Source organism: Antechinus flavipes, chromosome X, assembly GCF_016432865.1.
Source record: "Antechinus flavipes isolate AdamAnt ecotype Samford, QLD, Australia chromosome X, AdamAnt_v2, whole genome shotgun sequence".
NCBI classification, from domain to species: domain Eukaryota; kingdom Metazoa; phylum Chordata; class Mammalia; order Dasyuromorphia; family Dasyuridae; genus Antechinus; species Antechinus flavipes.
The window spans coordinates 39,890,427-39,917,433 of NC_067404.1; the positions used below are offsets into that span (position 1 = coordinate 39,890,427).

The 27,007-nt window shown below is 47.9% G+C and overlaps 1 protein-coding gene across 6 annotated transcripts in view; it reads left to right on the plus strand.

Moving 5' to 3' along the window:
- ARHGEF6 (Rac/Cdc42 guanine nucleotide exchange factor 6) overlaps positions 1 to 25,573 on the plus strand; it is a 112,704-nt gene extending 87,131 nt beyond the window's left edge. For 2 of the 6 annotated variants that reach the window (XM_051969324.1, XM_051969328.1), the window contains 11 exons: positions 3,524 to 3,670; positions 7,025 to 7,111; positions 8,943 to 9,021; positions 10,974 to 11,161; positions 12,441 to 12,566; positions 14,502 to 14,522; positions 15,806 to 15,899; positions 18,529 to 18,624; positions 20,566 to 20,665; positions 21,906 to 21,960; positions 22,714 to 25,573. In XM_051969324.1, coding sequence (XP_051825284.1) covers positions 3,524 to 3,670; positions 7,025 to 7,111; positions 8,943 to 9,021; positions 10,974 to 11,161; positions 12,441 to 12,566; positions 14,502 to 14,522; positions 15,806 to 15,899; positions 18,529 to 18,624; positions 20,566 to 20,665; positions 21,906 to 21,960; positions 22,714 to 22,854 — 1,134 coding nt within the window. In that variant the 3' untranslated portion in view covers positions 22,855 to 25,573. The remainder of the gene's footprint in view (positions 1 to 3,523; positions 3,671 to 7,024; positions 7,112 to 8,942; positions 9,022 to 10,973; positions 11,162 to 12,440; positions 12,567 to 14,501; positions 14,523 to 15,805; positions 15,900 to 18,528; positions 18,625 to 20,565; positions 20,666 to 21,905; positions 21,961 to 22,713) is intronic. The other 4 variants (XM_051969323.1, XM_051969322.1, XM_051969325.1 and 1 more) reach the window with 4 other exon arrangements.
- Positions 25,574 to 27,007: the final 1,434 nt, after the last annotated feature.

Sequence of the window (27,007 nt, forward strand, 5' to 3'; positions counted from 1 at the left end):
CGGAGAAGTACACCACCTACCGTCAGATCCAGATCCTTAGTTTGGGATGCACGCCAAGATAGCATTTGCTTTTTTTGGCTGATGTATCATCATTGATCTATATTGATCTTACAATCCACTGAAACCACGGGATCTTTTCCAGTTAGACCGCTTGCTAGCCATGCTTCCCAAATCTTAGTCCCATGAAGTCAATTTCGTTTTTTTTTTTTCACTTAAACATAAGCCATTAATTACTTATTCCTATTCAATTTTGTCTTATTAGACTTCAAGCCATTGTTCAAGCCTGTGAGAATCTTTGCAATCAGTGTATTATCTGTCTGTCTATATCTGTCTAACTACTGACCTATCTCTAAGTCTACCTATCTACCTGCTGATCTTTCTTTTCTTTTCTTGGCCAGATACAGGATCTGCATCTGCCCGAACCAGGATTCTTGCTGCTCCCATCTCCTTTGGATCTGTTTCCCTTGAGTTTTCGATCGTCTGTACTGCTATTCTTCCCGCATTGTAGCTTCTTCCTTTGGTATAGAGCAGGGGTTTCTCAAATCATGCTGCAGGGAACCCCGATACATCCCAGGTTTATTTTTTTCAAATGAACCTTTTGTTGTCTGTTAATGGACATTTGCAAGAATAATCTTAGAGAGTTTCATTTCAAGAATTCTGCCAAAGTTTTGTTTAAATTGAGGAGTTCTAGCATTATAAAAGTTTGAGAACCAATGGAATTTAATTTGATAGGAACAAATAAGTTTCTCCTTCTCTCTTCCTTTTTATTTGATGATTTGTAAGTGTATGAGCTCATACTTTCTTACTTGTCAGGTGTCTTCGGCCGCAAGCCTCACGTTTCTATATTTTGAACCTTGGGCTAGAGCTCCAGAATTTACTTTTACTTGCCATCTTCTTAACCTTCCTTTTTCTTCTGAAGCTTTTGCCCTCGATGGGCAGCAATGGTGCAACACCACCTGTATCTCTGAGGTCTTCAGTTTCTTGCTCATGACTTCATGACCTTTGACAGTAATTTCTGGGTTTCGTTTGGCCATTTCCTTTGTGCCTACCTAAGTTGTCCAAACTGGGCAGTCAGTGTTTGTTTTGCTAGATCTTGGAAGACTTTCTGTCACATTCTGGAGGACGATTGTCACCTTGACAAATAACTGCCCCATTCTCCCCTCCGGTGGGAGTCACCGCTCACCACAAACTCATATAGTCCTTCTCCGAGCAGTAGTAGATGAATTCTCACCTGAGCAGATCCAGTCACATCCTCATTCCTTGGGAGATGAGCAAGCACTTCGTCCTTAAAGGGTCCAGCTCTTTCCTCTATAGAAAGAGCCTCCCGTTTCTTATTTATTCCAATTATGTAGTGGTCCTGCTTCTTCCCTTCCTCTACTGTTTCATTTTAGCCACATGGCTAGGAAGTGATATAGACAGCCTTCAAAATGGGCTTGCCCGCGACTAAGGCTAAGGACTTTTTGGCTAAATCCTTCGCCTCACACAGTATGAGAAAAGATGTGATGGTTTTATTGAAGAAGACAGCAAAGGTTTTAGGGAAAGCATGAAATGAAAACAATCCACCTCGTTTGGAATGATGGCATAGCTCAGCGTGTGCTCACATATGCACTTACTGTGGGGGGGTGTCATTAAAATGTTCTGCAGTGTTAACATTTAATAGAACTTGGATGCTTTGTATATTCATAAAACACAGTTGGCAAACTGGGAGGGAGGGCCTTCTTGCTTTGTCATCATGGAACTGAGACTTGGAAGAGATCTCAGAAGTTAGCAGGTATCTGAATAAGAGTCCCTTCCACATCATATCATAGCTGATAGTTCCCCAACATTCACTTCAAAACCTCCAGTGAGGGGTGAGCCCACTGCCTCTCTAGGCAGCCCATTCCATTCAGGGACAGCTGGAGTCGTTCGGAAGTTTTTGCCTTACGTGAAGTCTAAATCTGTTTCCCTTTATGTAGGCAATTTCATACTTCTATCCGTTGTCTTTTAACTCCGACCTGTAATCTCAAAAAGGTTCTTTTTGTCGGTCTTAGCATTCCTTGCCAGCCCCAGCTCATTCTGAATTACAAGTAATTTTCTTCTTCTTCTCCTGAGACAATTTATTGCATTATTTAGAGAGACCTACTGCTGGCCTAATTAAAGCGTAAGGCACAAAACATATGTTTTCACTACAAGATTGATTTGAATGGTGGTGACATAAAGACTAGGATTTTCTTTTCAATCTTTGGGTTATTTTCATCTTATTGTCTGTTTTCTCTCATTTTCAAGAAGCTACTTGGGAACTGAGCAAAATGGAGATTTTAGCTGAGCAGTCGGTAAAGTTGTTTATGATAGTCTTGTGGAAAATATGGAGAGATGTTGGCTAGAATATACAGTCAGATGGATTCGGAACTAGTCGAATAACTGGAATAAAAAAGTCATTAATGATTCCATGGCAGAGTGGAAGGAAGTCTCCGGCGGAGTGACCCAGAGATCTCTGCTTGTCTCTGTGTCCCTTAACTTTTTAATCAGTGACCCGGATAAAGGCATAGATATCTTGCTTCCCAACTGTGCAGACAACACAAAGCCGAGAAGGCTGGTAACGTATTAGATCGCAGAGAGAAAATTTAATACGGACGTAAAGTATATAAAATCTTAGAACTGGTTCAAAAGTCAAATTGAGAAGTAGACAACGGAGAAGGCGTGACTAGACAGCGGTTCATCTGAAAAAGAGCTAGAGAGGTCAGGAGATTGTAAGCGAGCCCGGTATAGGCCAATAGCATGATACTGTGGTCCAGGTTGCAAATGCAGTCTTAGGCTGTGTTAAGTGAGACATCACATCCGGGACTATGATGGTGGTGATGTCATCGGGCTCAGTCAGGGATTTACTACATCTGGAGTGCTACGTACCATCACGGGCACTCTGATTTATGAAGGTCGCTGATGATCTAGAGAGCGTTCCCAGGAGAGCCATCAGGCTGATGAAGGCCCTTGACTTCATGCCTCATGGGGATTGAGCAGAGGAACTGGGAATGTTTGGCTTGGAGAAAAAAGTCTTAGGGGGAAGCTATTAGCCATCAGGTATCTCCAGAGTGACCAGCACTTGGAAGACGCATTAATTCGAATTGTACTGCTTGACCCTAGCGGGCAGACTTAGGACCACTGGGTAGAAGTTGCAAGTGTAGAAAACCTTCGCGGCCTTGAGGGATGTCCTAAAGTTGAATTATGTGTCTCCCCTCCCCTTTGTTAGATGACATCGAGCAAAATCTGGATGGCCACTTGTCAAGAAAATAGAGAATATGCGTATACAGATTGGACTGTGATTTATTTTCCTCTGAACTCTGAGATTCTGTGATCAGCTCCCCTCCAGGGACTTATATTCTACACACTTTCTACCCCTCCAAGGCCTGCAGCGACTGGTCCAATCTGCCTTACGAGTCTAATCGTCCCAAATTCCCTCTGACTTGAATCTTCTTTCACCTCCATTTACCCAGCAAGCAGTTCTTGCTTTGAATGAGAGTGGTAACAAAGTGCTTTGGCTCCACAGGCTCAGTGTCAGGACCTGAGAAAGAAGAAACAACTGGAATTGCAGATTCTTTCCGAAACCATCCAGGGCTGGGAAGGAGACGATATAAAAACCCTGGGCAATGTCATCTTTATGTCGCAAGTAATGGTACAGTGTGGCAACAATGAGGTAAGAGATTGCGACTTTGACGTGATTCTTTCCTCCACCAGGGCCTAACGTGAGGACTTTTGGTCCAGAAATTGAGACTTACTTTCTGGCTAGCACTGTACTAAACACCCTAGTCCTTAGGGAAGAAACATGAGGGGTGGGTTTTTTTTTTTGCCCTTGAGGACTTGGTAACTTATCTGGGAAGGGAAAATAAGCCCATAAGAAACCTCCAGAAAAATACAATAAAATATTGTATTCTATGCAATATAATACAGATAGTCCCAAAAGTCTGAATGCAGTTTTAAGCTTTAATAACTTTAATAGCTTAAACCCATATTAAGACTTTTAGGACACCCTACAGATGTATATTTATGCACATCTATTTTTCCATACATATACATAGATATGATATTTAAGGGAACCATAAGGCTTTTCACCTTCCATGAGACACCTACACCAAGATGGATTGCTTTTGTTTTTGCTGCCAGCACAGGTATAGAATAAAGGAGGATGGAGGACGATGACCACTTGTTTCCTTTACTTAGATCTAGGGTTTATTCAAATTCATTTACATGCTAAGCCTAAAGGGAAATTTTAGTAATCCCTAATCCTAAATCGGATCATTGTCTGGGACCCAGGACCAAGGCCGGAGGTAGAAATGCAAGATTTAATCTTAGCCTTCCGACAGTGTCCCTGGCTTTTGTTCAGCAGCATCATTTAACCCTCAGCCTTCAGAAATCCATTTTAGGAGCTAAAGAAATCTCCTAAGAGCTGTGTAGACACTGGACTCCGACGTCTACCTTCCAAGACCTTGTAGAGATCTACTTGTCTGTCGGTGTGCTACTTATCTATCTACCTACTATTAAGTGTCAGAGAGAGAAAATCCCCCTTGATGAGTTTGGGCACTCAGCGTCCCAGAGATGTCATATGTTCGTGTAAATTGGAATAATGAAGGAAGGCTTGTTGAAAGAAATGGGGCTTCAGTTGCACATTGAAGAGCGGGAAGGGTTTGGCTCAAGAAATAGAAGAGACTCCATGGAGGGAATTTTAGCATTGTCGGCCAGCTAGAAGAGGGGCTTAATGGAGTGCTGAGATTAGCGGCCAGATGGAAGAGTTTAGGACAGAGCCGTGGCAAAGGAAGCGTAAGACCATACCGACAAGGACTTTGGAAGGAAAGAACTTGGAGGGTAGAGGAGGAGCAGGATGGGATCAGATTGGAGGAAGGAGTTGGCTTTTTAGCTTTGTTTAGGGCAGAGAGGCTCCAAGCGTATCTGAAGACAAAGGAGAAACAGTCAGCAAAGAAGGGATTGAAGATACTGGATAAGGGCAGAAGCATAGCAACAAAGGCCTTCGAGAGAAGGAAGGGCCTGTGATGGACTCTCAGCCACCTGTAGGGTTGGCTTTCAAGATGAGCAGAGACTTTTTTGGTCTGTGAACTGGCAGAAGGATGAGAGAGCAATGGCTTAAAGATGGCTGAATTAGGGAAAGGGTAAGGAAATGAAAGCAGATGCCGGTTTACCTCTCTTTTCCGAGCCCATTAAGGCCCTTGGGAAAAGGGAAACTTTTGATGGCCCCTCTCTAGTCTAGGTTTTCTTAATCTTCCCCATGTCCCCGGGCCCCCTTTGACAGTGTGGATGCATCCCTTCTCAGAATTGTGTCTTTAAATAATCAGAGGAAATGTTACATTTCAGTTAGAGATAATGAAAATGGCGATGGACTTTTTTTCCCCATCCAGGGTCATGGACCCCCCTGATATCTAGGAGTCCATGGTTAAGGAAAACCCTTTTTCGGGTTGGACTCTGCTTAAGGCAGCTCTGTTTGTGGCTGGATTTACAAGTGGCTGAAAGAATGATAACTCTGTTCCTGAATGTTCCAATGTATCATGACCAAATATTTGATGCAAATGTTATGGTAATGAGCTTCCTGCACTATGTAATATATCCCCTTTCTTCTCCTCCCCCCTTCCCCCTCCAACCTGCCGTCATTTTACCAATCTTACAATTTCAGAACTCATTTTTCGTGATGTGAAATGAAATCATCGGTGAGTGTGGCCACTCGACCTGCTTGGTCAGCTGTTGGGAGTTTCCCAGTCTCCAAGTTTAGTGAAGCTGCTCTGTGTTTTTGCACATGTGATGGGTGTGCTCTAGTGTCCTCCTGGCTCCTTATTGTCCCAGGCTGAGGCCTGTTGAGGGCCATCTTTTAAATGCAAGGGTCAGGATGTCCGAGGATGCATCGGGCATCGGGTGCTTTTGGAAGCCAAGGGAATACCCAGAGCGAGGCAAGTTTCTACTTGGAAGCAAAGAGAGACCCTTAGCGAGCGATTCGGTCACCTCGGTCAGGAGCTGTGGTTATGTAGGAGAGGATCATGGGGGTGGGGTAGCTTCTGGGTTAGAGTGCTGGTCTGAGAGTCAGAAAAATCTGGGTTCAAGTCCTGTCTCTAATTTTTTCCTTTTTGTCTTCATATTCCCAGTGCCTGGCACAGTGCTTAGCACTTTACAGCTTTGTTGATCGATTCGCCTTTCTGAATCTTAGTGTTTTCATCTGTTGAATGGAAATGGTGGTGCCTTCTTCACAGGGCTACCAGGAGGTTTATTTGAGATAGTGCTTCACAGACGTAAAAGTGCTATACAAATTTTGTTATTTTTATGGAGAAGGAAGAACTCGTTAGACTCATTTTAAAGTACAAATGTAATAGTCTGTGGCTTCATTCAGTTTTGAGGACAATTGCCTCTTTATGGACTTGCCGGCAGGGGGGAACTGAGCGTTGGATTTGGGGTCGGAGGACCTGCCATCTTCTGTGTGTCCATGTGACCTTCCTCTGGGCCTCAGCATGCTGGCCTCTGAGCTAGAGTTCTAGGCCTGGGATTCTGTGAGCCAGGTTTCAGAAAATATTCCATGTAGAGAGTCTCAAAAACATGCATCTCCATGCACATATATACAGCCTTATGCAGCCACATACGTACACATATGCAGTACGCATGCACACACGGTACATATACACACTCACTGTGATATACATACGCACACATATCTGTATATAAACTTACAGATGCTCACACATACATTTTTAATAACTAATATTTCTATAGTCCTTTAAAGTTTGGAAAATATTTCATACATGTTATTTCATTTGGTCTTCACAACAACCCCGTGAGGTAGGTGCTATTGTCATCCCCATTTTACAGTTGAGGAAACTGAGGCAGTTTCCACAACAAGGAAGTGCCTGACCACATTTGAAGTCAGGCCTTCCTGATTCCAAATACGGCATATGGGCACTTGCTGTGCCACCCTTTTGAATTCGAGGCCTCCTTCAAAAGCCATCCCCGTCTTCTGAACTTGCTGCATTTCTCTCTCTCGCCTCTCCCTCTACTCTAGGAGAAAGAAGAAAGATATTTCTTGTTATTTTCGAGCGTTTTGCTCATGGTATCAGCCAGTCCTCGGATGAGCGGCTTTATCTACCAGGTGAGTGCATGTCGGAGCCAGTGTCACTCTTCAGGTGCTCCTACTCTGAGTGTGCCAAACCTCTGTCATCATCATTACCAGAACGGCAGCGGTCTGACAGCCCGGCGCTCTTGTCTGCCCGCCCACACACCCGGTCCTGACTTCCTTAGTTATTAGCCGCATCCCATAAGGGCAGAGAGATAGTCCCTTAATTCATGGTGTATTTCATTTCCTCTTGATGATTGCATCGTGTGTGCTCTCTGCTCCGGCTGTCATGCCGGGCGTCCATATGCGGAGGTCTAAGGGGCTGTCTAGACAGTATTAGCGGTAACACTTGCCCACCCCATATCATTGACATTTAAAAAAGAAAAAGGTCATCTTAATGATGGCCGCCCTGCCTAATTGGACTCTCTAAGCTGTGTACTTCGGAAACCTTGTCAGACTTTTTAAAAAGGTAGATTTCCCTTGGTCTGTAATCTCGGTTCATCAGGGGCCCTAGAAACATCCAGAACTCCAAGTTACTGGTAGGTAGGCCTCAGACCAGCCTGACTTGTAGCAGTGACTAGCGAGGAATTCTGGTACCTGGAGCAGATTTAGCTGGGGGCCCATCTCAGGTACATAGATGAAGTAGACTGGAGACAGAGGTCATGGGAGTTGGGGATGTTGAGGTACTGAGAGGCTAGGGCACTCGAAAGGGGACGGGAGTGCAGTGGAGAAGACTGATTTTGTGGAGTGGGGAGAGAGTGACCCTAGACATAAATAGGCCTCCTAGGTCCATAAATGGTAGCAGCCACTGCTGGGATAAGATGGAGTGAAACTCAAAGGAGGAGATGCGCTGAGTGACCATAGCAGGGGAGGGTCTGAGGGTGGCTATGGGCGGCAAGGAGATGCCAGTCTTTCCGATACTTTGCTTTCTGGGGATGGGAGAGGAGAAATAGCCAGCCTGAGAGAAGACACCAAGAGCGGTAGGGGCCTTCAGGAGAAAGACAGGGTTCGGGGAACACCAGGAAACGGGAGGAATAGGAGAGAACATTCTAGAATGAAGGGTAATTTGTGAACAGTGCAGGAAGGTTGGAGAAGCCTCGATGGAAAATGACGTGTGGCAAAGGCTAGGGATAGGGACGAGCTATGACAGAACTTCCCTGGTGGGGAAAGTGGGAGCCCCACCCCCATACTAATCCTGGGTCCTCAGGTCAAGCGGGGCAGCCCACTCCAGTGGAAAGGCGTGCCAGGAAAGCAGCACGGTGCCATTGGGCCCCTAGTGAATGGCAGCTTGAACCCTGGGTGAGGGAATGAGATTGCTCCGATTTTCCAAGGGAGAAGCATTATGCCCCCACCTCTTCCGGACCGGCCTCCGTCATCCCCGTGAATGAGCTCACTAGATCTGCGTCCCCAAATTCTAACAGTATGTTAAGAATAGGCTTCAGTCAATTCAAAATACGATGAAGGCTGAGAGACGAATACCCCCAGGCCCGTGCTTCCACAGGCAATCTCCCCCTTTTTTCCTTTCTTTTAGCAAGTTAAAGCTCAGGTTGAAGAGACTTATTAATAAATGAGAGATAGCAGGACTTCATGGATGAGGTACTGGACTTGGAATCCAAAATCTCCCCCCACCCCTTAATAACTACATGCCGTTGGGCAAGTTAAGCTCCCTGGGCCTACTTCCTTCATGTCTGAAGTGGAATGGCTGGGATTGCTCAATCTCCGAGGCCCAGTTCAGCTCCACGTTGGTGATCCCATGACCCCCATGTGAAAAACTCAGCTGTCAGCTCCTGAGGAAGTCAGAGATGGGAATGGGAATGAATGGACCCTTGGAGAGTCCCTTCTCAGTAACCCCTTCTCATTTTGCCAGGGAAAACTCCCAATTGCGGGAATGATGCTAACCAGACTGGATGAAAGCGAAGGCACTGACTACTCATTTGAAATAGCAGGTCAGTAGCACGTGACTCCTTCGCCAGGGGGAGAGTGGGGGTGCTGTTTGGCGCCGGTGTGGCGGCAAAGCCAGTAAGCTTTCCCTGGATTTCGGAAGACGAATGAACTCGAAGTCTCTCCCCTAGCCGTCAGCCTCCCCCTTCTCCTGATCCAAGGCCCTCCCCCTCCAGGGGCGTGAAGCCTTCCCCGCCCGGGCCCAGTGGGAACAGGCATCTCACCGGCTGCAGTCTCTCCACCTTTTCCTATGTACTTGGCCCATCTGAATGTCATAAGCTCCTCGAGCTCAGGGGTTCTGGGGTCGTCAGCTTGTTTTGTTTTTTTTCCTGTTTGTACCTCCAGCTCTTAGCACAGTGTTTGGCATATAGCGTACCCTTGATCAATCCCTTTTGACTGACTCATTCGTTCATTGGACTACCTGTACTCTGCAGAGCACTCGGTGCGCAGCGGGTACTTACTAATTGCTTATTGAATTTAATTACGAGCTATTGAGGTGTAGCAGAGGTGACCGATGGGAGCTTCCTGTCCTTTCCTTCTTGCCATCCATCTTCAGATGGAACGAAAGGCCCAAGATCTGGGAGCAAGAAGCCAAGCAGGCTGTGGATAGACTTGGTTCTCCCCAGCCTGGGAGAATGCGAGATCTGATCCAGGCTAAAAAAAAACCTAAATGTCCTCATGTGGCGGGGGACGGGGATGGGGGTGCAGGAAGGGGAGATTTCCTCACAGTGAGAACTGTTCTTACAATGGAATGGAATCCCTTGAGAGGGAGGGAGTCTGTCAAATTGTAGAGTTTCGAGCCGGAAGCAGTGCTCATCTCGAGGATTTAACGGTGGAAAAAGCTGGAACATCTGGGTTCACATCCTGCCTCAGACTAGCTGTGTGACCCTGGGCAAAACACTTAACCTCTCTGAGGCCAAGGCAAGTCTCTAAGGCCCCGTGCTGCAGAATAGTATTTGAATCAGACTGGTGGCAGATGTTTCCGCTCTAGGAATTCTCCAGACTGGAGCTTCTTAAACTTTTTCCACTCACGACCCCTTTTCGTCCAAGACATTTTTATGTAACCCCAGATTTCTAGATATAGGAAACAGGGCTAACAAATCAAAAACTGACCTCAAAGAAACCAGGATTTTGTGACCCCCACATTCAGTTCCAAGACCCCATATGAGATGAGGACCCTGGCTCTACGCCTCCAAAATTAAAAGTACTAGAGACAGCATGGAAGCCTTCGGCTCCCGGGTCCTCAGCTAGAAGTGACAGATGCTTTGTCGGTCTGTCGGCAGAGAACTTCCATCCTGGTGTTTCCCCGGATCGATGAAGTCGTAGGTCTGAACGACAATCAAAAAACCATTTTGATCTGTGAGCCAAAGAGACATGTTCTGTTGGGGTTTTGCTGTCTCTTCAAATGGAGATTAGATAGGGCTGGAAAGTCAAAAGGTGCTTTCTGTGACCTCCAACACATTCCTTTAGGAGGACTTAGAAGGGAAGATTACATGAATGAAGCGTTTATTATGTACCTACTATGCACAAAGTGCCGTGCTGAGCGCTGGGGAGACAAACAGAAGGATCACGGCCCCTGCCCTCTTAGAGCTTATACTGTAATGGGGGGAGCCAACACCTGGGGAAGGTTCCCGCTACAAGGCAGATGGGAGAGTCCCATGATCTTTAGGGTGCAGTGGCAAAGCAGATGGTCAGGTCTCTTCTTTGACGTCATCCTCACCGATAAGAGGAGCGATTTCTAACATGGAATCTTTTGGCAGCACCAAGGACTTGGAAGGCTGAAACTTTCCTTTGCGGTATCCAGTAGTTATGACTGTGAAGTGGTGGGCAGGGATCGGGGTGGGGGCTGTTAAGCCCCCACACAACTCCTTCCACGCAGGGGGTCGTCAACCGATCGCCTCCTCCGGCAGGGCTGATGGCCAAGGTCCGCTCACCTTCCGCGTTCTCCCACTTGCAGGCCCCCTGTTCGAGAGGATGACGGTGTTCTGTCCCAGCAGCCAGGATCTCCAGGAGTGGCTGGATCACCTGCACAGACTGCTCAGGGGCACTAGTGCGGGCAGCATGCTCGTGAAAACCCAGTCGTGGAGCACCCAGTCTGTAAGCACTGGGCTTGGTTCTGCCCCTGGGGAATCTGATGAGGTCCAGGTATCGATGAATCTTTCCTCTTCCACGGCAAGCCCAGTGTGTCACGCTGTGTGTGGGAGACTTCGAAAAGCCACCAGCATGTGGCCTGTGTTTGTATAGTGCACCTTATCCTGATTTTTGGCAGGCAGAAAACTTACTAACGTAGATGATGAGACACACTAATGCACGGCCACCAGTAGTGATGTAGACGCTAGTTCTTAGAGATCTGTATTTTGGCCACCCGAAGCCAGAAGCGTACCCTAACGGCAGCTAACGGCTCGTGATTTGCAATGGCTGTGTCTGCCCGGGAGCGTCCGTGAATGAGCCAGTTTTCTTGGTGAGGGGCATCGTATTGTGAACGGTCCCAGTCCCAGTCAAAACTAACTCACATTGCGTAGAACTTTGTAGTTCCCAATGCTCATTCCCCACAGAAGCCTCATGAAGGTAGCTAGCGCTCAGATCGTGAGGCCCATTTTACAGAGGATGAAACCGGCTCAACAACTTGCCCGAGCTCGTGTAGCGAGAGGATCACTGGGCCGGTGCTTGAGTATTACGTTCTGACTTCCCTTTGGGTGCTTTTTCCTTCCCTTCATTGCACTGAAATTATAATCGCTTACACCGTGTCCCCTACTGCCTCCCCCCGGCTGCTCCTATAATTTATTCTTTTGCGTGATAGCCAGACTTTGAGTAGAGACTTCAAAGGGAAGCAAAAAGTGATCAAAGGTTCCGCCCTGGAGTTCCGATGTCCCGAAATCTAAATGAGAAGCTGTGACTCAGTGGCCTTGGAAGTCAGACTCAGGAGTCCAGCATTCCCCATATCAGCTCTGTTTTCTTGTCCCAGAAAATAGAACCTGCCTGCCATCTTTAAAAAAATTGAAATTAAGATTTGAAGAAACAGATAATGCACCTCTCGGATGGATTAGTTCGTTTGGTGCCATCTACATGGCAAAGCTACCCCATAATCTGGGCTGGGAAAATTTAGTGAGACTCTAGGAGACTATCCTCCACCCGTACACGGGTGGCTCATCTTCCCCTTTCCCTTTGCCCTTTTCTGGGGTGGTCCTGGGCCAGTGTGGTAGAACCAACAAAACCATCCTGGGCAAGCCCCTTCCTAACTATGGGCCTTTGTTTCTCCATCTGAAAAATGAGGTGGGGGGTGGGGATGGACTCGGTACTCTCTCTGGCTCTCTCCAGCCTCGTCTTTCTCCGTTCTGTGTCTGATTTGTTCTCTTCCCACGTACCCCAATTACGGTAGTATTGACATGGCAGAACGCCAGCATCTCATGAGCCATTTTCCCAGTCTTCTAGTGCTGTCGGACAACCTCGAGGACCCCTGGAGCCTCCCCCAATTCAAAAGCCCTGGAGCTTAAGTTGTCTCAGACCCGCACCTCCTCTTAGACCTTCGGCAGCTCTGGGTTACAAAGAGGTAATCTCGCTACAAGGGGGTCTGTTTCTTGGTGCTGAGAAGGGAGATTCAGGGCCTTTCCCCATTCCTGGAGGGTCATCTGATTTCTGGGCCAACGTTTCTGGGATCCCCCTCCCCACTTAGCTAGAGTCCTTCATCGTCTCCACTATTAGATTTACTGAGTTCCCTGCGGGCCACCGATTTCCACTCTCTAGGTTCCCTGTGGGAGCTCATTCTGTGTCCCCAGTTTACTTGGATGTCCCTAGGGTGCTAAGCACTAAGGGCTTCCAACTGCAAACTCTACTTGGGTTCTTTAATGAAGTTTCAGACTTGAGAGTCATCCTTGTGATTTAGAAAATCGCCCACTTCACACCCAAGTCTCAGCTCAGAAATGGAGGCGTGTAGGTGTGGTGGAAAAGGGGTGCTTGACTTAAGGTTGGGGACCTGGATTCAAATCTTGGCTTTGTCACCTAAGAAGTAAGAAGTCCCCCCTCTCCCCAGACTAGAGGGGCTCCGAGGTCCCCTTCAACTTTAGACTTCTGATCCTTTGTTCTCTCCTCGAGTGGGGCCGAATTGCTTCTCGGAGCCCTCTTTCAGCATTCTCGATTTTTAGCCACCGTTACTTGGCTCCAAACACCTCCCGGGAGGGGGCGGGGAATTGCTCATGAGTCACCTTCTTGGAGATGGCAAAGCATCGATGTGCATTCAGATGGGAAGGCCAGAAGCGGGAAGGTCAGAGTTGGAAAGTCAAGGCCCGATGTAGCGCAGGAGGCGAGGGGAGAGAGTTCTCTGTAAGGGCTTTCGGAGAAGAGAAGAAGGGGGAAGGGAGCCTCTTAGAGTCAAGCCCAGAGAGCCTGCCGGGGTTGGGGGATGTGGGGATTTCACCCTCCTGTTCCTGTTCGGGTTGTAGCCAGGAAACCCCAGTCACCAGCTGACGTAACCTGTGTTCAGTTTTTACCTTTTCCAGCCCATCGGAGCTTATTTCCCTGACCTGTTTCTAGTCTTGGTTTCCGATTTCAGAAAAGATGCTCGATCACAAGTAAAAGTTCCTTTTCCAGGTCTGATTCAGTGTTGACTGCACCTGTTTGAGTCAGCTGGAAGCAGCCTTCTTGGGGTGGGGGAGTGAGGGAAAAGTGGCCCTCTGGATGGCGGGCAGGGGACAGCACCCACTTAAGCTCCACTGCACGTCACCTTCGTGTAAGACCAGACATTTGGCTGCGTTGCCAAATGTGTGGCTTCGACGCTCAGAGCAGAAAAGATCAGAAGAAAACAGAGGCCCCCCTGAGACTCACTGATCTCTTTTTCAAAGCCAGAACCCGAGCTGACACTTCACAGTACATGGGTGCTCAGGAGGGAGACTGAGAGACATCCCATTTGCTCTGGCTTCCCTACAGTCATCTGTCGAGGACGACCCGAGCACAATAGCCCTACGGTCCCCTCTGGTCTCTCTCCTCCTCGTCCCACTTTTAAGTGTTCTGTGTCCGTTAAACCCTTAAAACGGGAGAGAACCTGGGGAGGAGGGAGTCACACGGGGCGGGCGGGCCCGGATGGGTTGCGATACACATCTTTGGAGGGGCCAGTCACGTCAGTGGTAAAATAGTTAGGTTCTGGGTAAAGACAAGACCACAGAATCCCTCTGCACACAACTAATCTATTAAAACTTCAGGCATGAGCCCTTTTTGTCCCCCTGCTGGAGGGAGTGGGTTAATGTCTCCTAGCACGGAGTGTTGGACATCTGGGATTCTGCACGGAGCTGCACTCGTTGGGCTAGCGCATGATTTCACGTGGAAAACTAACGGGGAGAGCTGTGAAAATGGTGGTGGCCATTCCCGAGGGGCTAAAGGCAGCACTAACATTGCCCGTGTCAGTTTAAGATGATCACGCAATGGACTTGGCCGGTGTAACAATCAACCTTTCTCACGCTTTTCTTCTCTTTCTTTACATATCCCTTTTTAGAGGATGTCTTATATCTTAAAGGTAAGGGTAGTAAGTGTCCCGTGGCCTTACTGTGACCTCCTAACGCTTGCACTGCCCTACTGTATGCCTCCTCCTAACGCACAAAGCTGCCCTGCCCCATGCGCTTCCCTCTGTCAGTACTTGAGAACGTAACCCCGCCATGGTGAGTACTCGGGAGCTGTGTGCTAACCCGGCCCAAGGCCTGCTTGCTAAACCGTCCTAGAACCGCTGCATGGCATTCCCCGCCCCTTCCTTCCCCTTCCCTCATCGTTTCTAAGTCAGAGAGGGTGAACTGTGGTTGGGGGAGAAGTCTCTTGTACCTTCCAGAGGTAACTTCTGATCGTATGGTGGGGGGGGGGGGGGGAGGAGGGTTGGGCGTAGGGTGGAAGAAAAGCGGTGACTGAACCCGTTAGTCATCAGGGTAGGGAATCTCCTTGTGTATAAACTCCCTCCACCCGTAGACATTGGCAACTCCTCTAGAACTCATGGGACTTGCCAACCAAAGTCATAGTGACACACAAAGTAAGTGTCAGAGACAGGATCGATGAGGTACTGCCAGTCAGGGGATGGGAGTTTGGGTTCAGCGACCTCCAGGTCCTTTGGATCCTCTTGGATCCCAATCGATCAGTCCCCATGTGATGATGGACAGACCTTTCGGATCTCCTTGGGCCCAGTCTCTGATTTTAACTTCAGAATCAGGCCTGAGAATCTGCATCTTTTCCGCCCGCTTATGTGGGAGCTGCCTGTTCAAAATCTGGCCAGCTATAGCCATGTACGATTGGTCACTTGGAGAGAGTTCAGGGAAACGTCGGTCAGCTCACCGGAAGCCAGTCCTGTGCACTGGGAAGTTTTTGAGTCGATTCCTGTCTCTGACACATTAGTGGAAGCCACTTAGCTTTGAGACAACGAAGCCTCAGAGCTCTTGCCAGAATGAATCCTTGAAACCTGCCTGAGACTTCCCCATAGCCCTAAATCCAGGCCTCTGCTCATGACATCGGCCTCCGGGGAGGCCTTGCCATTTCATTTTGTGTGCAAGAGGCATCCTTGGGGGACCTCTGGGGCATTGCCGTTTGGGTCCCTGTCACCATCCTTCTGGGTGCTCACACAGCTCTCAGCACCAGCCGCCCGGGGAGCACTAAGAGAGAACACGGTCTCTCGGGTGGCTTCCAACTGTCCTGTGCTAATGTGGACAGCTGGGCAGATCCATGCCGGGGCCTTCTCTTTGCACATATTTGTCTTTTGGATCTTGGCTTTGGCTTGTGGGGAAGGAATTACTTATATCGGGAACGTTCTGTCTCTCACAGGATTCCAGCAAGAGCCCCAAAACCATGAAGAAATTTCTCCACAAAAGAAAAACCGAGAGAAAAGCATCGGAGGAGGAATATGTCATTAGGAAAAGTACGTGCTGTGGGCAGGCGGGCAGGTGGGCTGGTGGGTGGGTAGCTTGGGCTAGGGATCCTCCGCTCAGAGTAATGCCACCTGTGTCCCCTCATACCCACAGATCTAGGAGTGAGTAAAACTGAAAACTGGGGCAGGAGGCAGGGGGTCAAAAAACACTTACTTGTGAGAGGGAGAAGGGGAAGAGAAAAGGAACAAAAGTTTAGATGGTGCCCACTTGGAGCTGGGCACTGTGCCAAGAGCTTTACAAATATCATCTCATTTGATCCTCACAAGAACTCTGAGAGATAGCTGTTGTTATTATTCCTGTTTTACAACAAATGGGGAAACCAAGGCAGGCAGGGATGAAGTGACTTGCTCAGGATCGCACAGCTGGGGAGCATCTGAAGCTAGATTTGATTTCGCCTTCCGGGCTCCAGGACCAGAGCTCTGTCCGTTGGCTTGCCATCTAGTCGCCTCTAGAGAACAGGACAGATGGTACCTTGATGCTCGTATCAGACAGTGTGTGGTACATGTGTGGGTGGCTCCTTCAAGGCAGTCATGGGAAAATTCCATGCAGGCTTAAGGGAATACTGAGAGTGCGGGTCTTGGATTCAGGAAAGGCTGAGTCCACATCCTACTTCTGATACTATGTCACCCCCAGCAAGTCACCTCCTTTCTCTGGGCCTCTATAAAATGGGGGTTGGACTCGATGAGCCTTAGCTAAAACACTGAGGCCTCCCTTGTCCCCAGGTCCTCGAGGTCCCTTTGGCCCTACGGAGATCACTGGCTGCCTTTCCCCTAAAACTCTTTATTCAGTAAGATCTTCTAAGAACCAGAAAAGGAAACTGTAGCAGGAGACAATGGAGAAAGGGCCAGATTTGGGCTCAGAGCATTGGATCCAAACCTTGACTCTACACCTTATTATCATAGACGAGCCATATCTCCTCTTGGGCCTTCAGAGGCTGTGTGGTATAAGTGGCTAGAGTGCAGGATTTGGGTTCTGGAAGGTCTGGGTTCAAATGCTGCCTTTGACCCTAGGTGATTCTGGACAAGTCGATTCCTTTTTCTCAACCTCAGTTTCCTCATCTGTAAAAATGGGTTGTGGGGAGGAGATGAAATGAATGAGCAAATCTGTGTAAAATGCACCACAGAAATGCTAACTGTTGTGATGATGGCGTAAGGAGCCGTAATACATGTGACCAACACAAGGCTCCCGTGGTAGGTGCACTTAGAGCCTGGCCTCCAGAGATTGGTGCCATGCAGAGGCCCACTAACGCCCATTAGTATGTGCGTGCCATTGTGTGCCAATATGTAAAAAAGGGAGTATGAAAAGGACGGGACACTACAAGGCCCCGGCTACACCCAGCACATTAGAACGCGTCACAGTCACGCATAGCATGTACCCTGGCAACGGGCACTGGCCGGCTGTGTAGCCAGTCGCTTCTCCCCTTCCTTCCAAAAGCCCTTAGTGAAGCTCACTCCCTGACCGGGACTCTCTGAATCTGGGAGGGGAGCGGACACCCAGGCTCATCCCACCCGCCCCAGACTCCGTAGATACCCAGCATTCTCTGGGGCCTCCTGCGGCCCACATGTCAGGCTGAAAAGGGGCAGCTAGTTATGTGCCTAGGCTTGGATTTGAAACCACAGCAAAGGTAAAGGGTGGCTAGAGGGATGAAGGAGCCACCAGGTGGCGCAGTGAATGTTCCTGGAGTCAGGAAGACTCTTCCTGAGTTCAAATCTAGCTTTTGGGGTGCTCATGGAATAACGGTAGAGAACCCTGATCTTAGAATCAGTCATCTTGCCTTCAACACTCAGCTCTAGACAAATTCTTTTGCCTCTCTTAGTTTTCTCATCTATAAAATGGCAATAATAATAGTACCTGCCTCACAAAATTGTCCACTCCCTCCGTCACCCAGGCTGGCATTCCCCTACTGTGCTCTTGTGCCTTTCCTCGCATAACACGAGTTGGGGATCAAAGGAATTATAATGATGGGTCGTTACTGTTATGACACTGAAAGTCCGGGCAAGGGTATCGCTCTCGTCTCCTGACCACAAGTACCGTGGCAGGTTCTACTGTATGATGACGCCCGAAAGGGAAGCTGGGAGGCACGTGAGTCGGGGGTTGTGTTGTTGCGTTGGAAGATGGATAGAGTGGAAAGTGGGGGGAAGACTTTCTGGAGGAGATGACCATGGAGGACATGGTACAGCAAAAAGAGCACCGGTCAGAAGACCTGGTTTTGAATCCTACCTCTGTCATTTATTACGTGTGGAATATCGGGCATTCCCTCTTGGGCCTCAGCTTTCTCATGTAGAAAATGATGGGGTTGGAGTCCATGGCTTCGGACATCCCTTCCAGTTATAGATGTGTGATCCTATGCCTTCTCTGGGCTTCAGTATTTCCTCTTGAAAAATAATAGGGGAGTGACTTCTACCTATAGTCCTCTGAGGCCCCTGTGCTGTGACATCACGATCAAGAAATGCTTTCCCTTCTGCCAGGGTCTTGAGGGAAAGGGGAAGAAGTGGCTTGGTGCCGGTACACCCCTGAATCATGGATTCTCCCTCTTTCCCATCAGCTAGTCCCCTATCTTCGGCTCAGGGCTTCTTTGAAAGTGTGTTTGCAAAGTAATTGCTACTTTCCCCCTGCCAGGTACTGCAGCCCTGGAAGAAGATGCCCAGATTCTGAGAGTGATTGAGGCCTACTGCACCAGTGCCAGTGCAGGCCTTCAGCAAAGCCATGGCTCAGGTAGGTATTCCTCCCCCCAGGGATGTATCCCTTGATTCCTAACACTGGGGAGCTTCTCGATGATGGCTGCCTCTCCTGAGATGATGCAGAACCATGTCACTGGGCGCATGGTGTGACTGAATCGGTCGTCCGGAAGCAGGAGTAGTGCAGGCTACACGCGGGACTGGATCTTGAAGATAAGGCTGTTGTAGCAACTCAGCCCTTTGTTTGTGTGTTGCTCGGCTCCACCTAGAGAGAGAGGCAAAAGAGTGCAAAACTGGAGGTGATCAAAATGAAAAAGACAAAAAAACCTAAACCCAAACTTTTTTAAAGTGCTCTTTCTTTGAAGTATGCAGATACCCTCGCCGGCTCTTGTTAGGAATTAAAGAGCCCAGAGAGTACTTGTATCTGTGAAAAGATGCTAATCTCATCTTCTAGGCACATTTGGAAAGGAAGTTAAAATACTATCTTCTGATCAGTTGCACATTTTCGAGAAAGAGGCTTGAGCAAACCTTGGCTTCAGAGCCTTTCTGAAAATCTGGAAATAATGCCTCCTGTGCAGGTGCTGTTGGAGAAAGGGCAAGAATTCACACAAGGAGCACTGGCTTTCGGGCTGACGCTGGCCAGAGGCCGGTGGTACTGACCACAATGAGTCAACCATCATTTCAATTCCCACTTAGGTTGTTTTTCAAGGGTTCTCGTTCCCTTGAGCCTGTGAGAGTCAGAAAACACTGATCTCCCTCCCACTCTGAGTATTGCACTGTGCTAGGCACTAGGGGAGAGCCAGAGATTAGTGAGAAGGAGGGGCCCTTGCCCTTCTGGTGTTTACAGTCTAGAAAAGAGCTTCAGCAAATAGCAGCAGATATTTGATTAAGTTTTCTCCCCTGGCTTCTCTGAAAAGCCTGAGCACATACTTGGGGTTAAAATAGGATTAGTTGCAGATTCTTGAGATAGCAAGTGACCTTCCTGTCCGCCATTCTCTTTGTTGTTTTATTATTTTGATTTTATTTTTAATTTGCTGTTAATTTGTTTAATGTTTATGTTTTTAAAATTTTCTTTTATCCCCCCCCCAACTTAATAGTATTTTGCGTTTTTTTCAATTATATGTAAAGATAGTTTTCAGCAATCACTTTTTTTTTAGTAGAGCTTTTTATTTACAAAACACATGCACGGGTAATTTTTCCACATTGACCCTTGCAAAAACTTCTGTTTCAACTTTTCCCCTCCTTCCCTCCACCCCTCCCCTAGATGTCAGGTATCTCCTACATGTTAAACATGTTAAAAAGATATGTTAAATTTCAATATATGTATACATATTTATACAATTACCTTGCTGCACAAGAAAGATCAGAGCAAAAAGGGGGAAAAATGAGCAAGAAAACAAAATCCAGCATTTGTGTTGATAAGATTTTGAGTTCCAAATTTTCTTTCTCCTTCCCTCTCCAAGACGGCAAGCAATCTGACATGGGTGATATAGACACGTACAATCATCTTAACCATATTTCCACATTAGTCGTGTTGTGAAAGAAGAATCAGAGCAAAAGGGAAAATTTGTATTTTTTTTGAGGTCAGGAACGTTTTCTCGATACGCTTTTCTTACGCTGCTGTCACTTTGCCGACTTCTCCAGTGCCCCAGTGGAACCCTCCCTTGTAATAGAGACACTTAAGAAAATTGAACCAACAACTCGGCCGTGTCTGACAAGGCCTACCTGGTTCCATACCTGTGCCCCCCCGCCACCTCTCTGAGTGATGGGAAGTACTGCTCTGCTCTCTGAAAAGGGGAGACTTGTGTGGACTTCACAGGCCCCTAAATCAGTGCCTCAGTTAGGCGTTCTGTCCATCGTAGCCTGCCCACTCCTGAGCCAGAGCTCCCGTTTGGGAACAGCAGAAGGGACCTGACATTTGCGCAGCATTTCGGCAGATGCCCCCGCTCCTCTTCCTCACTAGTACCTCTCCTTCCAGGTGCCCGCAAGGATTCCATCCCACAGGTCCTCCTCCCAGAGGAAGAGAAGATTATCGTGGAGGAGACGAGAAGCAACGGGCAGACGGTTATAGAAGAGAAGTAAGTTGAGTGGGAGCCCTTTGATTTTTTTTCATCAGAGGCTTGGAAAGGCCCGTCAGCTGCTCATGTGCCTGATGATGTCAGGGGGCGGTAAAGTGTAGTTCCGTGGGAAGAGTGCTGGATTTGGAGTCTTGAGCAGGAGGCCTTGGGGAGCCTCTCCAGTGAGAAGTGAGGCGGTCAGGATAGGTGGTCTCTGAGCTCTTTCAGATCTTCATAACAACCATACTGGGGAAGGCAGGACGCTATCATTCCCATTTTACAATTGGGGAACCATGAGAACCAGTAAGGTCAAGCAATTTGTCCAATATCACACAGCCAGAACTCAAGGCCACATCTTTCTGACTCCTTTGAATAGTGCTCTTCCTGATGAGAAAAGGCTAAGGGGGCTATGGGTGCATTAGTCAGTCAACATTTAATAAGCTCCTTCTATGGGCCAGGCACTGTGCTAAGCACGGAGGGCGGGGCGTACAAAGCAGGGCAGGACAGTCTCTGCCCTGGGCGAACTTACACTCTAACAGAGAGCCAACTTTACCCAGTAAGCCATGTGCAGAATGAATTGGAATCAATGCAGGGGAGGCCCTAGTGTTAAGAAGGTTGGGGCAGGTAGGATTTGAGCTGGCACTTGATGGAAGCCAGGAGCAGAGCTCTCCAAGTAGGGAGAGCATTCCAAGCAGGGGGCATAGCCAGAGCAAACTCCTGGAGTCGGAAGATAGGTTTGCATTCAGAACAAGGGGATGGGCAACAAAAGGAGGGATGCGAAGTGAAAGGAGCCGCCCGGACAGTTTGGGAGAGACGCCTGAACATTATAGGGGCGGGCCCTTCTATTCTGCCTGTATATGTCCAAGGCTATCGAGAACATGAAAAAGATGGAATGCGATGACAGAGTTTGAATTAATGTTCACAGCTATAATTTACCCCTACGACTATGAAATACGGACCCAATTTCACCTGTGAGTGGCACTACTAATACTCTGCCAACCCGAGAGATTCTGCTTCTGAGTCCTGATTCTGCCAGGACTCTGCTGTGTGATCTGGGGTGACTTGCTTTCCCTTTCTGGACCTCAGTTTCCCTATATGTTAAATGAGACAGTTGAATTAGATGATCTCCGAGGAAATGTTTATATGTCGAATGGCTTATGATCTGGGGTTGTCCGGAAAATGAAATACGTCCCAGGGTCCGGACTTAGATTGTTATCTATCCACGTGCTGACTTCTGACCTGAATTCTGTTTATTTCCCAGAAGCCTTGTTGACACTGTTTATGCACTGAAAGATGAAGTCAAGGAGTTAAAGCAGGTAAGATAATGTGTGAAAAGCAAACCAGAGGCCAAGGGCAGCGAATAGTTGTGCTTTTCTTTACCTGTTTGTCGTTCAAGTCTTCGGCTCTGAGGACGGTCTGCCTTGGCCATAGCCATCGGTGGTCTAGGGTTGGAATTTCTGCTTTGTACTTCTCCGGGGAGTCCCGAGGCTTGACTCCAGAATTTATAAGTCTCAACTTATGGCTGACTTATGACCCTTGCAGACAAGTCTTAGGTTAAGAAGGCTTCGATTACTCCCAACAATGGCCATGTAATTCACCTATGGGTTCTTCCCATTAGCCAGTGTCCCACTTCGAATCTTGAGTTGGGAACTGAAGAAGAGATTGGGGGCACCAGAGGAAAATCATGATGGGGGGGGAGACAGAGAAGAGAAATATCTCTCCCTTTCACTTTTACAGTAACCTGGGCCTTATTCAGAACCATCAAATACCACAGTGGCTTGGCCGTGGCCCAGTGGGCCGTGTATACTTTCTCTGTGGCTGGGCTCTCGCACAGCAATAAGCTTTGGGCTGAGTCTTGTTAGGTTTCGTGCAACAACCTCCCTCTCTCCCCCCCCCCCCGCCCCCGCTCGCCATATTCTTTCCTCTCCTACCTCATCTCAAGCTGTGAATAGTGCTGCACGCTGGGCTGGGGCTGGTGGATACCTGTCCTCTGGATTCTGGGAGGCCTGAGTCGATTTGCTTTTCTCTCGAATCCACTTTTTCTTGGCTTTTTGTTTTTACCCACTTAGGAGAATAAAAAAATGAAGCAATGTCTAGAAGAAGAATTGAAGTCCAGGAAAGACTTGGAAAAGTTGGTCAGGAGGCTGTTGAAGCAAACAGATGAGTGTATGAGGGCAGATCCGGCTGGCAAGGCCTCCCTGCTGGCTTGAGGCTACCCCAATCATGCTGCCGGCACTCACTCAGGTTCGACTTGGGATCTCCAGGAAAGGAAAATCAGACCCTTTGACTCACTCCGCTCCTCGCCTTGTCTGCTTTCTGTATATTCGGCTGTTTTCTGTTATAGGGGAAAAAAAAGAATTTGTAGTGGAAATAGTCTTCTGTTCAATAAGGAAATGAAACCAATAGGAATTATTGCAATAAGAGGGCTCGGCACATGGCCCTAGGTTCACGGTTCATCCTGTTTCTTCTTTGGCTGGACGGGGCACCGGCGCTTGGACGCAGCTCCTCTCGGAGAAGCTGCCAAGTGGTACCCAGTGAGGGAGGCCGGCACGCCCACTGCTTCCTCCCGAGATATTTTCTTTGATTTTGAAGCCCCTCAGTGATTCACGCAAGAAGCTTTGAAGAGCCCCTAATATGTACCAGACTCCATGCTCGGTGCTGGACATGCAGAGACAAAAGCAAAACAACTCCCACCCTCGACACATTTATGCTCTAAATACTCTATACTTTAAATGACTCTGGGAGGAGTCACCACCACCAATCGATACCGACTATATAGGAAACCGGCATGGAGGAATTGGGGGGTTCTAATCACTGAGGCGAGTGGGTGAGGAATCAAGAAAGGCCTCATGTAGGAAGTGGCGCCTAATTTACTCAAGTACTACTCTGTTCATCAACACCCCATATAGCCTGTGTGCCCTATCTACCCCTCCTACCCCCCCATCATGTAGACACATGAGTTTTTTTTCCCTTTAATTTTCTAACAAGATAGCGCCGGAGACTCAGTACTCCTTTTGTTGCTTTTGTGTTGTTCTGATTGCCATGTCTGATTTAACTCAGTGGAGCAGGAGCTTTCCCCGTTGCCACAAACACCGAGCCGTGATGCCGGCAGGCCGTTTCTAGTGTGTGATGGCAATGTCGTGGCAACTTCTCTGGCTAGAGCATCGTAGACGTAGACGTTTTGCATTTCCCCAGAGTACCCAACAGTTCATCATTCTGCTCGAAACACGCTTTTGCTCACTCCCCCTCCCATAGTCAGACCATGAGCTCTTCTCGAAGCCGGGTCTTGGACACCAGCCTCTCCTCCCCCGGACTTGGACACCAGCCTCTCCTCCCCGGGGTAGCTCCTAGTCCACCAAGAGAAGAGGCTGGCTTTTTCTGGGGAGATGTTCATTCTCCTTGGCCCACTTATGGGCTGTGGGTCAGAGTGGTCTCTCTGACCCCCTGAAGAGGAGTTCTTGAAATCTCATTTGCAGGGATCTGCCCTCCCCAGAAAGGTTAATGTTTGCCCGGGGCCTGCCCGGCGCAGATTGGCCTGCCCATCCGGCTCCCCTCTCTCCCTCAGTAACTCTGTTGGGAGTCCCAGCGATCCCGACCCAGCCGTAGCTCATGGCCGTAGAGTAGTCAGCAGATCCCCCGGCATCATTCAGCACAATTTAGCAAAGGATGTGTGGTAGCTGATTAGAAAGTCCCAAAAGCGGGTGAAGTTTGACCAGCATGGGACAGATCCCTTTTGAGGGATGGAAAAAAAAGGGGCATTAGATTGAAAAACAAAACAAAAATAAACCAAAAAAAAAAAAAGTTGTACTCTAGATGTATTTGCCATGAATAATGATGAGTGTCAGTTTATGCAAATGCTGTTTAAATAAAAAAAAAAAAACAAACCAAACAACCCAAATTCCAACTTGAAATGCTTTGCTCCCTGAACTGGCCACCCTCTCCCCCCTGGTACTCGGTGGTCTCTAGCTCCTGCTGCTACACAGTACGGTACGTGGCTTTTTGCTTGCTGGCCCCCAGGGGAAGTACTACTTACTCTCAGGAAGTGGGTCAGCCAAAGGAATGCTGGGAGCAAGCCACCCACCTCGGTCATCTGGGGCAGTCTCTCCCTCCCCTTTTGTTCCCACCCGGGGCTGAAGGGCCAGGAGAGACTTTCTGAGAGAGGGACCTTTACCCTCTAAAGGGAACTCAGCTCTCTCATTTTTCAGATAAGGAAACTGGGGCCTAGCAAATTGAAACGATCTCTCTGAGCCTCATTTTTTTTGCCCTCCGTAAAATGAGGGGATTGAACTAATTTAGTCTTGGAGGTCTTTTCTCACTCTAGACCTCCGATGAGCTATGATCTTCACATATCAAGGAACATGGCTGTTGTGAGGGCTCAGACATCATCCCCAAATCAAAGGCAGTCCTCTCCAATTGTCCCCTCTGAAGTCACTGAACGATGCGAAGAGGATCAGTAGGAAACTCTTAGTGACATAAGGAACTCAAACGGATTATAGTCACTGTAGGAAATCAGTCCGTGCTGAAAACCAATTTTCCAATGTTGAGCTCTACAGATGCCTGCTTAAGAGGCCTCTGAGCCCCTGATGGGAGAAGCACGGTACTTTGGGTATTGGAACCCATACCAAGCATGGCTGTTGCTGTTACGAGCCAAATAACGAGAGCGAGGAAACGAAGCCATGTGAAATCGACAGCACCGCTTCCATATTTGTGTTGTTTACAACGGTTTTGTAAATTCTCTGGTTCCATCATCCTCCCGATCGCCGCCTTACTGTGAAGAGGCGGCTCCGTTCGTCTTCTCCCGGGGTAGCCTAATTTCCTGTCATTTCTCTTATGCAGACCCAGTTTTTCTAACCTGTTTTTATTTCGAACACTTTTTAAATTGACATTTTCAATCAATAAAGAAGGACGACAATGCCTTATAAATGAAAATTCTGCGTGCGTTCCCTTTTTTCCCGTTGTCCGCTTGCTGTCGGTAAAGAGCGAGGGTGGGAGGTGGAGCCGAGTACCTTAAGATCCAGAGGTTTTGGGAGTTTTCCGTGAGTGTGGATCTGTGTTGGTCTGAAGGAACTGCTCTTGCCTTTTGAGCTTCAGGAGGCCCTGGAAGGACCTAGAAGACCAGTTTTGACCTCACCACTTTTTAGCCGTTCACTGCTCTGAACCGTGGTTTGTCAACATGTGCCAGAATTTCCATCCAACCTGTCTGGAGCTCAGTGAGAATCCTGTCTACAACATACCCAGCTGGTCTTTGTGTGAAGAGCTCAATGAGGAAGAGCTCCTTCTTAAGGTGGTCAGTTCCCTGATTCCATTTCTAATCAGAATTCCGTCTCTAACCATTTGTTTCCCCTTCTGTTGAACTTTACATTGACCTCTCTGCCACTTCTACCTATTGCTCCTAGTTAATGATCATCATTTTAGTTCTCATGATAATAGCACAACAACAGTTCTAGCTAGCACTTATGTAGCATGTTAAAGTTTGTGGAGCACTTTACATATTATTTCATTTAGTCCTCACAGTAACCTTGGGAGGTAGGTGCTGTTATTATACTAGTTTTACAGATGAGGAAACAGAGGCACAGAGAGTGTCTCGCCCAGGGTAACGGAGCTAATGAGTATCCAAGGCTGAATTTGAACTTGGTTCTTCCCTATAGCAAGTCTCCCACTGTATTATTCTGTCACCTTAGCTGCCTCATAGTTCTGTCCCCAGAGGACAAGTCAGATACCTCTGTCATGTGATACCTATGTCATGTGATGATCTTTAAAAAAACTAGAAGATACTGATCTTGACCTCTTTATGTCTTCTCGCCTTCAAGCTAAACATTCCCAGAGCCTTCAGCCACTTCCATTATGCACTTCATCTTATCAGTTTCCTTCTTAAAGTGTGTTTGTTTCCAACAGAATGCAGAATTTTAAGTGTGATCCTCAAATAGGGAGTCCAGCCATGGCCTCCTTCCCTCTGGACTCTATCCCTTGCTTAGTGAAGTCCGAGACCACATTAGCTGCTTGGCTCGCTACCGCACATTTTTTTTAAATAATTGAGGTTGCAGCCTTTTAAGGCCCTTAAATCTAGCCATGTTCTCCTCATCTTAGACTTGGGTTTTTAAACTTAAGGCTCCATTTATTCCTGTTAAATCACTTCTGGTTACATCTGCTCCATTGTTCTAGTTTGTCAAGCTCTTTGGGGGTCTCGATCGTCATCTAGTACGGTAGCTGCACCTCTCGGTTTGCTGCAGCTGGGCTTTAGCTAAGTACCCAGAATTCCTTCATCCGGGCCATCGCTAAAACTATTGAATAGCATAGAGCCAAGGACTAGGTATAAGACCTGGGGCACTCCACTAGACTCCTCCTTCCATATTGCTGGGGATC